This window comes from Daphnia magna, linkage group LG1 (assembly GCF_020631705.1).
Source record: "Daphnia magna isolate NIES linkage group LG1, ASM2063170v1.1, whole genome shotgun sequence".
In the NCBI taxonomy this organism is placed as follows: domain Eukaryota; kingdom Metazoa; phylum Arthropoda; class Branchiopoda; order Diplostraca; family Daphniidae; genus Daphnia; species Daphnia magna.
The window spans coordinates 17,189,318-17,201,400 of record NC_059182.1 but is presented as its reverse complement, the minus strand read 5'-3'; the positions used below and the strand labels follow the sequence as shown (position 1 = coordinate 17,201,400).

Here is a 12,083-nt window from a genome sequence, read left to right as displayed (position 1 = left end):
TCCTACTTTTGTCAAAATCCGCAAAGAACGACATCTATTAGAATTCGACAAAAGTCACACAGTATAATCCAAATTGATTGCTGATTTGGATTAATTGATTCATTTTCTTGTTAAACCAGGCGCTTTTAAAAACATAACAAAAAACAAAGTGGTTTTAGCACCTTAACTTTAGTTTTTGTTTTTTACATTTAGTTCATAAACTCTAAGGCTTATTGAAAAATCAACTTGATTTTCATGATTATCATTCAATTCTGAATGGAAATCGTGTATTTTAATAAAAATTTAAAATTTGGCCAAAAATGAAAAAGTGGGAAGGGTATAGCCTTCCCACTTTTGTCAAAATCCGCAAAAAACGACATCTGTTGGAATTTGATAAAATTCACTCGTCATAATTAGATATTAACGCTAATTTGGATTAAGTGATTCATTTTCTTGTTAAACTATGCGCCTCTAAAAACATAGGAAAAAACAAAGTGCTTTTAGCACCTTAACTTTAGTTTTAGATTTTTACGTTTAGTTCATAAACTCTAAGGCTTATTGAATAATCAACTTGATTTTCATGATTATCATTCAATTCTGAATGGAAATCGTGTATTTTAAGAAAAATTTGAAATTTGGCCAAAAATGAAAAAGTGGGAAGGGTATAGCCTTCCCACTTTTGTCAAAATCCGCAAAAAACGACATCTGTTGGAATTCGATAAAATTCACTCGTCATAATTAGAAATTGAACGCTGATTTGGATTAAGTGATTCATTTTCTTGTTAAACCAGGCGCTTTTAAAAACATAACAAAAAACAAAGTGGTTTTAGCACCTTAACTTTAATTTTTGTTTTTTACGTTTAGTTCATAAACTCTAAGGCTTATTGAAAAATCAGCTTGATTTTCATGATAATCATTCAATTCTGAATCGAAATCGTGTATTTTTATAAAAATTTGAAATTTGGCCAAAAATGAAAAAGTGGGAAGGGTATAGCCTTACCACTTTTGTCAAAATCCGCAAAAAACGACATCTGTTGGAATTCGATAAAATTCACTCGTCATAATTAGAAATGAACGCTAATTTGGATTAAGTGATTCATTTTCTTGTTAAACTATGTGCCTCTAAAAACATAGGAAAAAACAAAGTGCTTTTAGCACCTTAACTTTAGTTTTAGATTTTTACGTTTAGTTCATCAACTCTAAGGCTTATTGAAAAATCAACTTGATTTTCATGATTATCATTCAATTCTGAATCGAAATCGTGTATTTTAAGAAAAATTTGAAATTTGGCCAAAAATGAAAAAGTGGGAAGGGCCTTCCCACTTTTGTCAAAATCCGCAAAAAACGACATCTGTTGGAATTCGATAAAAATCACTCGTCATAATTAGAATTGAACGCTAATTTGGATTAAGTGATTCTTTTTCTTGTTAAACTAGGTGCTTTGAAAAACAAAACAAAAAACAAAGTGGTTTTAGCTTTTATAATTTTTTATTTTCTATCTTCACTTTTTTCTTGTTTTAAATTTTAGAATTAGAGGATACATAATATGATACCTTGATATTTTAGTTTTTATTTTGAAACTTATTGTTTTATATTTGATTTAGGTTATTTTCTGAGTCTGATATATCAAATATGGGGATGATTTATTGAAATAAAAAAAACTAGGTTATTATTCAAATAAAAAACCTGTTCACTTCCTATAAAAAAAACAGTATAAATGACTTTAAATTAGATTCCCAAATTATAAATATTACTAATAACACTAGAAAATGATATTCCCCTAACCTAAGTAGAAGATTGTGTTGAGCTATTGGTAAAATTGGTTTTCCCGAATATATGTACGAACTGCAACTAATGGTTTTTGATCTATTTAAATTAATAAAAAAAAAAGGTTATTATTCGAAAAACCAACTTAGTTTAACACTTACTGAAAACATCTGTCAAACAAGGTATCAAAGAAGTACCAAACACGATATACTTCAATCTACTAATTTCTCATAAGATTCCACAGTCCTTCCTGCTAACTCTGTAAAAAACATTCGAATAAACATGTCAATTTAAATAACAACTACACCTACTATAGCCAAACATAAGCTTACAAATTGTTTAATATCCTCAATAAAATCTCAGTAAACATGTTACCTTTTCGTTTTTCACACTGCTTCCTCTGCTCGTATATTTTATCCAGACGAGCTCTTTTATTTGCAATTTGCATCCATATCAGGTATTTTCGAACGACCGATTTCTATACAACATATGAAAGGACTCGCTAATGGCGCTAAGAAAAGAAAATTACACTTAATCACCCTGTAGTGACCCTACAGTAATCGTCATTCCGAATTAAAAGTAGTCAATTAACTCACTTTTAAAAAGTATACCCCTATCCTTCACGTGAAAACTTATTATTTTTTATTTTCGCCTGCCTAATCGGCGAAAACCACCTAATGGGCAATCGAGAACTAAATGCACCCACACCAGAAAAAAAACAACCATACCAGCAAAAAAAAATCCCGGTTAGAAACCCTTTGGGTAATTGAAATAAAGTCCTTTTAGCGCCCCAATTTTTGTTACGAGCGATTTTACCTTTCAAATTACCTGGTACAGCCAACACAGTCTCAGTGACTCGAGTCCAACCTCGGACCTTTTCAGCTTTGAAAGTTAGGTCCAAGGTTGGACTCGAGTCTTCACTACTGTTATCGTCGGATAACCGCTAGGGGGGGACGTTAGAAAATCCGTCAAGCAATTTTCACGCCATTATCGTGATATTATTGTTTTTAAACGATTAATCGAAATTCCAGGGATGTAATTAATCAATGTTAATGATATATTTTGTGGGTGGAATTTTAAGGGCTTCAAGCTTGTGATTTAACATTAGCTTTCCCTTTCATATAAAATTTCAGAAAAGTCGTTTGGTACTACCGTTTAGTTCCACCCGATTTGTTATTGTTTGTCAGTGGTTTCTCAAAACATTGAAATTCAAAATTGTGTGGTTTTTTTTTTTGCTAATCTGGGACATTGGTTCAACATAAAAGAACTGAGATGGAGGAAGACGAGGAATCGCGATCTCGTAAATTAGTGAAAGAATTTTTAGCAAGTTTAAAGAAAAGCGAAAATTCCCGGAAGAATAAGGAAAGACGAGAATCTAAACGAAAGGAAGCTGGATATCCAAGCAAACGACCAAAATGCTTTGTAAAATTGGACGGTGTTAAGGTGAAATTGACAATAAATATGAAGAAAGGTAGTGGATACCAAACAGAGGCTGGATGCTGAGCAACTGTCAGGTGTCAAAATACTAGCAATTTATAATAATTACAATTCAAATTCAAATTCTCACATTTCAATTCTCAAATTACAATTCTCACATTACAATTCTCAAATTGCAATTCTCACCTCAAATTTAATCTCCTCTCATGGAATTTACTCCACAACAAAGTGCTTCAACATCCCGTCTGAAATTATGCAAAGAGTATTTCCCAATGTCCCCTGATATTTTCCTAATTCACCTGTCCGATGTTAAAAGTGAAGCCATAATTGTTTATATTCCTCACAGTCGGACTAAGTGTTCCGAAGAAGAACTCTGCAACAAAGTGAAGAAAATGTGGGAAGAAAAGGTAGCAAATTATTGTTGTACATCTTTATTATTGTTTACTGTAATATCTTCTTTTTTAGAACAAAGTTGAGGCCCAGAGAGCTACAATTGTCAAGCAACCTGCACTCCTGCAGCAATCAAACGTGTAGACTGTTTTTAAAAGTATTGATTATTGGAATGTCATGATGCAAATACATTTCAAATTTTAAAACAATTCAAACTTTTATTCAAAATATGTTATAGAATACCAAAATATCACAAAAAAAACATTTATGGGACAATTGAAACAAATTAGGATTGCTTCACAACAAAAACTTAAACTTTTTTTTACTTAAACAAATTATAGCTTTTTTGCATAAGTTTAAAAACAGTTCTGCATTTTTCTTGCAATCTTGCAATAACAATTTGAACAATTATGGGACAATTAAAACAATTATTGAGTAAAATATAACAAAAAACGAACAAAAATTGAAAAGATATAATGTGTCATGACCGGCATGACTTAATTTTGAGCAACTTGTAAAGCAGACAACCAGATTGCTAGCATGTCATTTTTGAAAGCAATGTTGCCACTCTTGGTCAAAGCGATTTTAGCGAAGGCGGAAGAAAGAGATCTAAAAAAAAATGAATTAAAATTTTTAACAGCTTCGATTCAATTGAAATTTATATCCTATGAAAGCTCTTAATCGGATACGTATTTTTCTGTGAATATATAATGGGTAATTCAATTTCATAACTTGTAAATTAAAATTTTAAGTTATGGTAGTAAATTACTCACTAGTACGGAACTGTCTATGTTTTTCAAAAATTTATTTACAGCTTAAATATATCTCAAAAAGCCTAAAACTTTACATAATTCGATAGCTCTTGATGAGATCTATCTTTTCATATAAAATTTATTTAAAAATGTCAATAATATCGAAATCCCCTGAAAACGGATTTTTTTACTCATACTTTTATAGCGACCCAGTTCTGTAGGCGACTCTGTAGACAAAACGGAAGAACTTTTGTATGAGAAACTTTTACTTTTTACATTTTTATAATAAATATTATATATTTAGATAGATCTCCTTAAGAACTATCAAATTTCGTGATGTTTTACGCATTTTTAGATGTATTATAGCTTCAAATAAATCATTTACAAAAATAGACAGTTCCGTACAAGGGAGTAAATTACTGTCATAAAACAAAACACATCTCTTTCGGCTGACAACTATAGTCTATATCGCTTACGACTATAGGTACCTTATGCGAAAATGAATTTTCCATCCATTCGCCCGGATAAGTCTTGTCTCCTTACATACCAACACCTTCACCAGCGCGAGAATTTAAATTATTATAAACCGAAGTCATTAAACTTCGCAGTGAATAATCATCAGCAATTGGTTGATATTTAGTGTATTGTGCACTTCAAGAATATTTGTATTTTACAAATTATTCAAATATATAGAAATAACAAAAAAATGACTCTTCAAGTAATTTATTACACACGAGATCCTGATTCAATGTGTACAGCAGGTGAACCACACAAAGTACATTGATGGGGTTTAAAACAGGGGACTGGAACATCTGAAAAAAATAATAAATAATAATTTAAAAGCAATAAGATGAGAAAATACTGTTGTACCTTTCTCTACGAGTTTCCCAGTGGAATCCACAAATTCCATAGTTTTCAAGGAGTACCAACTATCGCTGGAAACTAACCATCGATTATGAAATGGTTGCTGGGCATGAAAGGAAAAATCACAGTCCCCACAATAATGTTTTTGCATGTCAAACACCTGATAGCTCTCCCTCCAGAAAGTGACTGCGAGCAGTTATCACACTGAATTACCAATGGATAAGCCTGCTTTGAAAGGAAATTGTCGTAAACAGATTCTCTGACTCCCTCCCACAAAGAATCCATGTTTTCCATTCTTTCTGCCCAAGAAGCACCCTTTGCGTTTTCATTTTCTGGGTAGCAGCTTGAAGGAATATCATTAAAAATAGTTGTTACATCAACAATCATTTTCAACAATTGTTCACCACCTGTGCACAAGAATAAAAACAAATTTAAAAAGAATACGAGGGATAATAAATAAGATCACTTAAAACTGACTTTGTGCAAGCTTTTCTTGACGGGAAACATCAAACCTATCATCAAGTTGAGTAATATCACTTTCCAATGCAGTTGAAAACACATTTGCAGAAGGAGAACTAACACTATTATCAGGATTATCCATGCGAGGTTTCTTTGTAGCTAATGATTTAGCTGTTTTCTTCCTTTTTGTAGATTCACTATTTTCTGGTGAACGCAAAGCACCCAAACAACGAGGTCTTGACGAGGGTTCACCCTCGGCTTTCACGGCTTCCTTTCTTTTTTTAGTTGTTTCTCTTCTGCGTGCATTTCTTCTTAACTCTGAAAACAGTACTTTTCTTAACGGCAAAAAACTGTACAAAAGCAATCAAAACGGCCTAGAAATAAACAAATTTATGTTAGTATATGATTATTTTTCACAAATCGTTTGATTACCAAGATGGTTAATTAGAGCTGTTCTACTCTTGCCGGCAACTGCTAGAATGCAGCTGATTCCTAAGCAATTGTCACATTGTTCGGGAATAAACATTGGCAAAGGTATGTCTGAAAATGAAACAAAAGACGGGATTAGCACAATAGAATAATATTAGGTATACATAAAAATAAAAATAATACTCAGAGTTATTAAGTTCCCCTCATTAGTCAGGAATTCAGTGCACTGAAGCAAATGGAGGCAGTTATTGACTTCACATTTACGCTGATGAGTTACTTGCTTGGAATGAATAGATATGTCACATGTAGGACAAAGGTGGTATCGGCAAGTTTGACACCTAACAGATGCCTGGTTTTGGCACAGTGCACAAATAGAAGCCTTGTTTATGCTAAAGCTCTTCATGCTCTCTACGTGTATGTAATCTCTTGTCTCCTTCCACTTCAAATCTTGACCTTCCATGCGACTTTTCCACTCAGTCTGAGATGTTTGATAAGAGGCTCTTGATTCACTTGGTGTATCTATGGGAAGTTCACAACCTGCCAAGTCATCAATATTATCTGTAAATAGACAACACATTAACATACACTCCGATATTGACTTGCTTTATGTATACCTTGTGATAAATCGGGAACTGTGACTGGTGGACCAAAATTAGAGCTTTCAGCCTCTGTTTGGTATCCACTACCTTTCTTCATATTTATTGTCAATTTCACCTTAACACCGTCCAATTTTACAAAGCATTTTGGTCGTTTGCTTGGATATCCAGCTTCCTTTCGTTTAGATTCTCGTCTTTCCTTATTCTTCCGGGAATTTTCGCTTTTCTTTAAACTTGCTAAAAATTCTTTCACTAATTTACGAGATCGCGATTCCTCGTCTTCCTCCATCTCAGTTCTTTTATGTTGAACCAATGTCCCAGATTAGCAAAAAAAAAAACCACACAATTTTGAATTTCAATGTTTTGAGAAACCACTGACAAACAATAACAAATCGGGTGGAACTAAACGGTAGTACCAAACGACTTTTCTGAAATTTTATATGAAAGGGAAAGCTAATGTTAAATCACAAGCTTGAAGCCCTTAAAATTCCACCCACAAAATATATCATTAACATTGATTAATTACATCCCTGGAATTTCGATTAATCGTTTAAAAACAATAATATCACGATAATGGCGTGAAAATTGCTTGACGGATTTTCTAACGTCCCCCCCTAGCGGTTATCCGACGATAACAGTAGTGAAGACTCGAGTCCAACCTTGGACCTAACTTTCAAAGCTGAAAAGGTCCGAGGTTGGACTCGAGTCACTGAGACTGTGTTGGGTACAGCACAAACACCAACCAGTGCCACCTGGTATCTACGGGACAAAAGCACTTCTTGACACTTGAGCCCCGTATACTCCCAAGGCCTACTTAATGGTTAAGGCCTGTAAACTTGAATACCTTCTATGGCGGGTAGGCGTTCCCTAGCGAGAGCGAATCAGAGGGGAAAACATGGGCCCTGGAGAACCATGGTCCAATACGCCAAAGATAGAAATTTTTAGCAAACTTGTTTTGAGAAAAAAACCTGATACGAGACACAGCGAAGGAAATTGAGTGCCAATTACATGACAATAAAAAAAAAACGCTTAACTAGCTTCAACTGGTCGGATGCGATCGATGGTAAATCAAATGCTCGCCACAAAATGAAAATAGAAAATCAAACTGTAATTGCTGTCTTCCTTCGTAAAAACACGACGGAAATCCTTCGTTTGGAATATGTCCTGCCATGGTAGGGAATAAGGTTGGTGAAGTCGTTTCAGTTTCCCCCCTGCATCGAATTCACAGGCGATCAGTAAGATCGAACGTACGGTGTAGCCATTTTAGTGTCGAGGGTATATAACAGCTGATCACAATTGGTCTTTCAGTTTTTCACTGCTTGTCGGTAGCTTTAAACCGTGTTGCGCGTTACACGACTTTTTCCACAATGCAAAAAGACAACACTAGCAACGTTGAATCGCATTGCAAACTGAGCTCTGAAACACCAACTTTAATTGATCGCTTTCCAACAAAACCTTCCCAAGAGCACCACGAACAATTCATGCGGCAGGTTATTGATGTTCTGTTGAAAGAAGCTGTATTCCAGGGAACGTCTAATGATAGTTTAGTCATCGAATGGATGGAGCCAGAATCTTTGATGGCTTTACTGGGAGAAGAGCTGCCAAAAAATCCTGAATCGGATGAGAACCTTATCAAGCTTATAAAAAACGTTGTACGTTACAGCGTAAAGACTGGCCATCCACATTTCATTAATCAACTATTCTCAAGGTAAAGAAAAACATATTAATCTACCGATAATGCCACACCAAATATTTAACTTGCATTAAATTTTTCTTTTCCTTAAATTAGTTTGGATCCTTACGGACTTGTGGCCCAGTGGGTAACAGATTCTTTGAATCCCAGTGTTTATACGTACGAAGTTGCTCCTGTTTTTACGCTCCTCGAGCATAAGCTTCTTCGCGAAATGCGACGTTATGTAGGATTCCCGGACGGCAGTGGTGATGGAGTTTTTTGCCCAGGAGGTTCAATGGCTAATACATACGGGATTCAATGTGCTCGTCATCACGCTATGCCGGATTTAAAAGTAAGCCCAAGGACTCTATTTCAACCAGTTTCATCAAAACTGTTAAAATTTCTTACAGTAATTAAATCAAGTTCAACCACAATAAATATTTCGTTTACTTACAAGACTGCAATTTCTAGCAAACAAAGCTGCATTGCATCATTCAAAGGCAGGAAACTGATTCTTCATATTTTGTTGAAATTTCAGGAAAAAGGAACTTTTGCATCACGTCGCCTAGTGGTGTTGACATCTAAAGATGCCCATTATTCAATCAAGAAAGCTTGCTTCCTCCTAGGAATAGGCTCATCCAATCTTTATCTAGTAGACGTGGATAGCGATGGTCGAATGAATCTCGCACATCTTCGAGAAGAAATACAACGAGCTCTCAGGGAGGGTGCCAGACCCTTTATGGTGTCGGCCACAGCCGGTTAATATAATTTGCCAATATCGAAATCTTACTTATTTTAATTATCGGTATTGTATATTGTTCATAACCATAGGAACCACCGTATTAGGCTCAACAGATCCCCTTGACGGGATCGCTGACTTATGTCAGGAATTTGGTCTATGGATGCATGTAGACGCAGCATGGGGAGGTGGCGCTCTTATGTCCACAAAGCATCGTGATATCCTAAAGGGAATTGAGCGGTAAAAATGTCTTTATCATTCAAAGAAGCAACTGAACTTGTTTAATCTTACTAACCAGAGCCGATTCAGTAACGTGGAACCCCCACAAATTGCTTGGGGTACCTCAGCAGTGTTCCACCTTTTTGACTCGACATGCAAACCTTTTGCTAGAGGCCAATTCCGCTTCAGCTTCTTATTTGTTTCAAAAAGATAAGTTTTATGATCCTAAGTGGGACGTTGGAGACAAATATCTGCAATGCGGCCGACGAGCAGACGTCCTCAAGTTCTGGCTGATGTGGCAAGCAAAGGTAACTTTTCCACCAAGAAAGAGAAAAAATAAAAATAAAAACATTGGTCGAATTATTGCATAGAATAAACTTTAAGAGGAAATGTTGCTAACCAATTGAAAGTAGCGAGCAAGTATCTTAATGCCATTACTCTTAACCTTCTTCTCAACTTATCGCAGGGAAGTTTGGGCTTGGAAAAGCATGTGGATACGCTCTTTGAAAATACAGCCTATTTCACTTCACATATTCGCGATCGCGAAGGTTTCAAACTAGTACTAGAGGAGCCACCATTTGTGAACGTATGCTTTTGGTACATCCCGCCAAGCCTTCGAAATTCTCAGCGGGATGAAGATTATCATGAAAAACTACACAGAGTATGATGGATCTTATTTCGATTTAGAATGTAAAATAGAATTTTTTTATCTAATGGCGCATTCGATTTAGATCGCTCCCAAGATCAAAGAACGTATGATCAAAAAAGGCAGCATGATGATAACCTACCAACCGCTGAGAAATTTGCCAAATTTTTTCCGGCTAGTTCTGCAAAGCTCGGGTGTTAATGCCAAAGATATGGAATTCTTCGCTGAAGAGATTGAGCGTCTCGGATGCGATCTCTAACAAGTCATGTTAAATAGCATTTTCTGCATTTCAAGAAATTTTTCAAACCGCTTTTTTAAAAATCGATGTTGTACGGCATTTAACGCATCAAACATACCGATCTTAAATAGAAATTCTAATATAGGAAATAAACTTCTCCAATAAAGAGAAAAAAAATAAGACGTGAATCGTCGAAAATAAAATACTACGCGAAATCATCTTTAGTGTTTGAAAGCTTACTACTTAATTCAGCTACGACAGAAGTCTATGTGGCAAATGCAGCATTAATTTTTCAAATATTGTTGAAAACGAAGATGTTGTAAAGGCTGTAAGGCTGTATCAATAACACAGCTCTCACAATAACTTGTAAAATAAAATAAACTAGTAAACTCATTTCAAAATCAGTTATGTAATTTCCATACCTTCAACAGCCAATAAATGTCTTCAACGTTGACCAGTTTCTACCAAAAGGGATTCTAACTGGAGCTTAGTTGCAGAAGTTACATATACTTGATGGACCCATGCAATTTTATGTAAATCAAGCATTTGTTTCTGCTGACAATGTGCCACATTTTCAGCAATGCATTTTTTCAATTGCAACTCCTCATTAAAGGCATCTTTAATGGCAGTGACAACTAGAACTAAACGATAAAAATTATTACCTTGTTCATCACCATAATGAGTTGAAAATCTCTTATTACCAAATTTGGAGTTTGGCCAAGTAAGAAACATTAGCGGTGTGAAATCACTTGTGATGTTTGAACCAATTTTTTTATGGAGCTCTCCCAATTTCTCCAATGCTTTGTACTGGTCTTGTATTTTTTCCATTAGTTTAGGCAGCACCTCCTAAGTAGTATCAAATTAGTAAATTAGTAATTTAGTAACTGTGTCTAATTTTTTAAAACATTACCAGTTCAGAAACAGCTGATCCAAGTTGATCACACTGGAATTGTAGTTCCGACAAATCAGCAGCATTACCTGGATTTTCCCTGTTCAGTTGATGATATGCAGGGCTTAGGAACTTAAACACACACCCTTGCCATTATTTAATTGAAAATTTACCACAATTTTGTTTTCAGCTGCAGTATGTTATTGATTATATTTCTTCCAGTAGTGATTAAGAGAAACCATTGTTGGACCAGGCTATATAACTCACCAGCTAGTTCAAATGCTCGCTGAGAGTTTCCCGATTTTTTTACAGGTGACGGGCTGTTGCTCACTATAAAAAAAAACATTGCATATTTCCATGAGAAACCATATTCGTGAAACTGGGTGCAAGCTCAGCAAATTAAACAATAAAATGTCAAAACACAAATTCAACCATTCAACTGCCATCGTGCTCTTCAACTTACGTGTGAAAGATGTGTCCATTTCAAGAGTATTACAGTTTAGAGTAGTACACAGTAACATACAAACGCCAATGCATTCACAATTCTCCCTCGTACGGTCGTACTCTCCGAAAAGTTTTAAACATCGGCAGACAGACACAAGGCCTACTTAATGCTTAAGGCCTGTAAACTCAAATACCTGTTATGTTTTCAAAAGAAAGAAAGAGGGGGTGGGGGAAAAAGGGGGAAAAAGGTGGTTTAATAAAGGAATTTATAGATCATGACTAGAGATCAGATAGAAATTTAAAAAAATTCACACAACAAGGGGAATATCTAAGCTATATCTACAAAAAAAAACAACATTGAAAGGTTAATGGTTTACTTACAAGTTTACGGTGTGTGAAGACCCAAATCAGTAAGCAAACGAGGAAAAATAATGGCTTTCAGAAAGTTCGTTCGACGCGCCGCCATACGGCATAGGACGAGCATTGATTTGATCATTCCTCTCAGCCCTATCCCCGATCGTAGTCTTTACCTCTTAGTCTGTGCTAAAACTAAAAAATTGTAT

The 12,083-nt window shown here is 35.1% G+C and overlaps 3 protein-coding genes and 2 long non-coding RNA genes across 9 annotated transcripts; 2 read left to right on the top strand and 3 right to left on the bottom strand.

The window, feature by feature from the left end:
• Positions 1-1,470: 1,470 nt before the first annotated feature.
• LOC123475457 lies at positions 1,471-2,627 on the bottom strand. Of its 2 annotated transcripts, XR_006650575.1 has the most exons (5): positions 2,343-2,627; positions 2,122-2,257; positions 1,908-2,005; positions 1,765-1,845; positions 1,471-1,676 (listed from the first exon to the last, which is right to left on the bottom strand). It is a non-coding gene; the product is annotated as an uncharacterized LOC123475457 (long non-coding RNA). The 2 variants fall into 2 exon arrangements; XR_006650574.1 differs by having other exon boundaries at positions 1,471-1,845; positions 2,343-2,624.
• LOC116933747 lies at positions 2,587-3,782 on the top strand. Its single transcript, XR_006650567.1, has 2 exons — positions 2,587-3,590; positions 3,649-3,782. It is a non-coding gene; the product is annotated as an uncharacterized LOC116933747 (long non-coding RNA).
• A 1,166-nt stretch (positions 3,783-4,948) lies between these two features.
• LOC123475604 lies at positions 4,949-6,962 on the bottom strand. Its single transcript, XM_045178548.1, is given in 8 exon segments — positions 4,949-5,137; positions 5,196-5,336; positions 5,339-5,596; positions 5,667-6,011; positions 6,081-6,188; positions 6,261-6,426; positions 6,490-6,635; positions 6,692-6,962. Coding segments are annotated over 8 exon segments (1,521 nt in total). The 3' UTR covers positions 4,949-5,051.
• A 605-nt stretch (positions 6,963-7,567) lies between these two features.
• Positions 7,568-10,405, top strand: LOC116931141 (cysteine sulfinic acid decarboxylase). 2 transcript variants are annotated; one of them, XM_032938685.2, is made up of 7 exons: positions 7,583-8,381; positions 8,463-8,697; positions 8,884-9,103; positions 9,177-9,324; positions 9,383-9,611; positions 9,770-9,964; positions 10,035-10,405. In XM_032938685.2, the coding sequence occupies exons 1-7, from the start codon at positions 8,041-8,043 to the stop codon at positions 10,206-10,208; spliced, it is 1,542 nt and encodes a 513-aa protein (XP_032794576.2). In that variant the 5' UTR covers positions 7,583-8,040; the 3' UTR covers positions 10,209-10,405. The 2 variants fall into 2 exon arrangements, with proteins under 2 accessions (XP_032794568.2, XP_032794576.2); XM_032938677.2 differs by having other exon boundaries at positions 7,568-8,381; positions 8,463-9,103.
• Positions 9,136-12,013, bottom strand: LOC116931319 (cyclin-dependent kinase 2-interacting protein). Of its 3 annotated transcripts, none has more exons than XM_045178070.1 (9): positions 11,902-12,013; positions 11,540-11,714; positions 11,250-11,406; positions 11,098-11,176; positions 10,889-11,033; positions 10,610-10,828; positions 10,428-10,550; positions 9,380-9,615; positions 9,136-9,307 (listed from the first exon to the last, which is right to left on the bottom strand). In XM_045178070.1, the coding sequence occupies exons 2-6, from the start codon at positions 11,595-11,597 to the stop codon at positions 10,632-10,634; spliced, it is 636 nt and encodes a 211-aa protein (XP_045034005.1). In that variant the 5' UTR covers positions 11,598-11,714; positions 11,902-12,013; the 3' UTR covers positions 9,136-9,307; positions 9,380-9,615; positions 10,428-10,550; positions 10,610-10,631. The 3 variants fall into 3 exon arrangements, with proteins under 3 accessions (XP_045034005.1, XP_045034010.1, XP_045034007.1); XM_045178075.1 differs by having other exon boundaries at positions 10,428-10,521; XM_045178072.1 differs by lacking the exon at positions 10,428-10,550.
• Positions 12,014-12,083: the final 70 nt, after the last annotated feature.

Excerpts from the sequence above, each read along its gene's own strand:
- LOC116931141 (XM_032938677.2), top strand. The coding sequence starts at position 8,041 with ATGCAAAAAGACAACACTAGCAACGTTGAATCGCATTGCAAACTGAGC. Across the intron at positions 9,104-9,176 it reads TATGGTGTCGGCCACAGCCG|GAACCACCGTATTAGGCTCA; the intron begins GTTAATATAATT and ends TCATAACCATAG. Across the intron at positions 9,325-9,382 it reads ATCCTAAAGGGAATTGAGCG|AGCCGATTCAGTAACGTGGA; the intron begins GTAAAAATGTCT and ends CTTACTAACCAG.
- LOC116931319 (XM_045178070.1), bottom strand. The coding sequence starts at position 11,597 with ATGTTACTGTGTACTACTCTAAACTGTAATACTCTTGAAATGGACACA. Across the intron at positions 11,177-11,249 it reads CAGCTGAAAACAAAATTGTG|GGAAAATCCAGGTAATGCTG; the intron begins GTAAATTTTCAA and ends TCAACTGAACAG. Across the intron at positions 11,034-11,097 it reads GATCAGCTGTTTCTGAACTG|GAGGTGCTGCCTAAACTAAT; the intron begins GTAATGTTTTAA and ends GATACTACTTAG.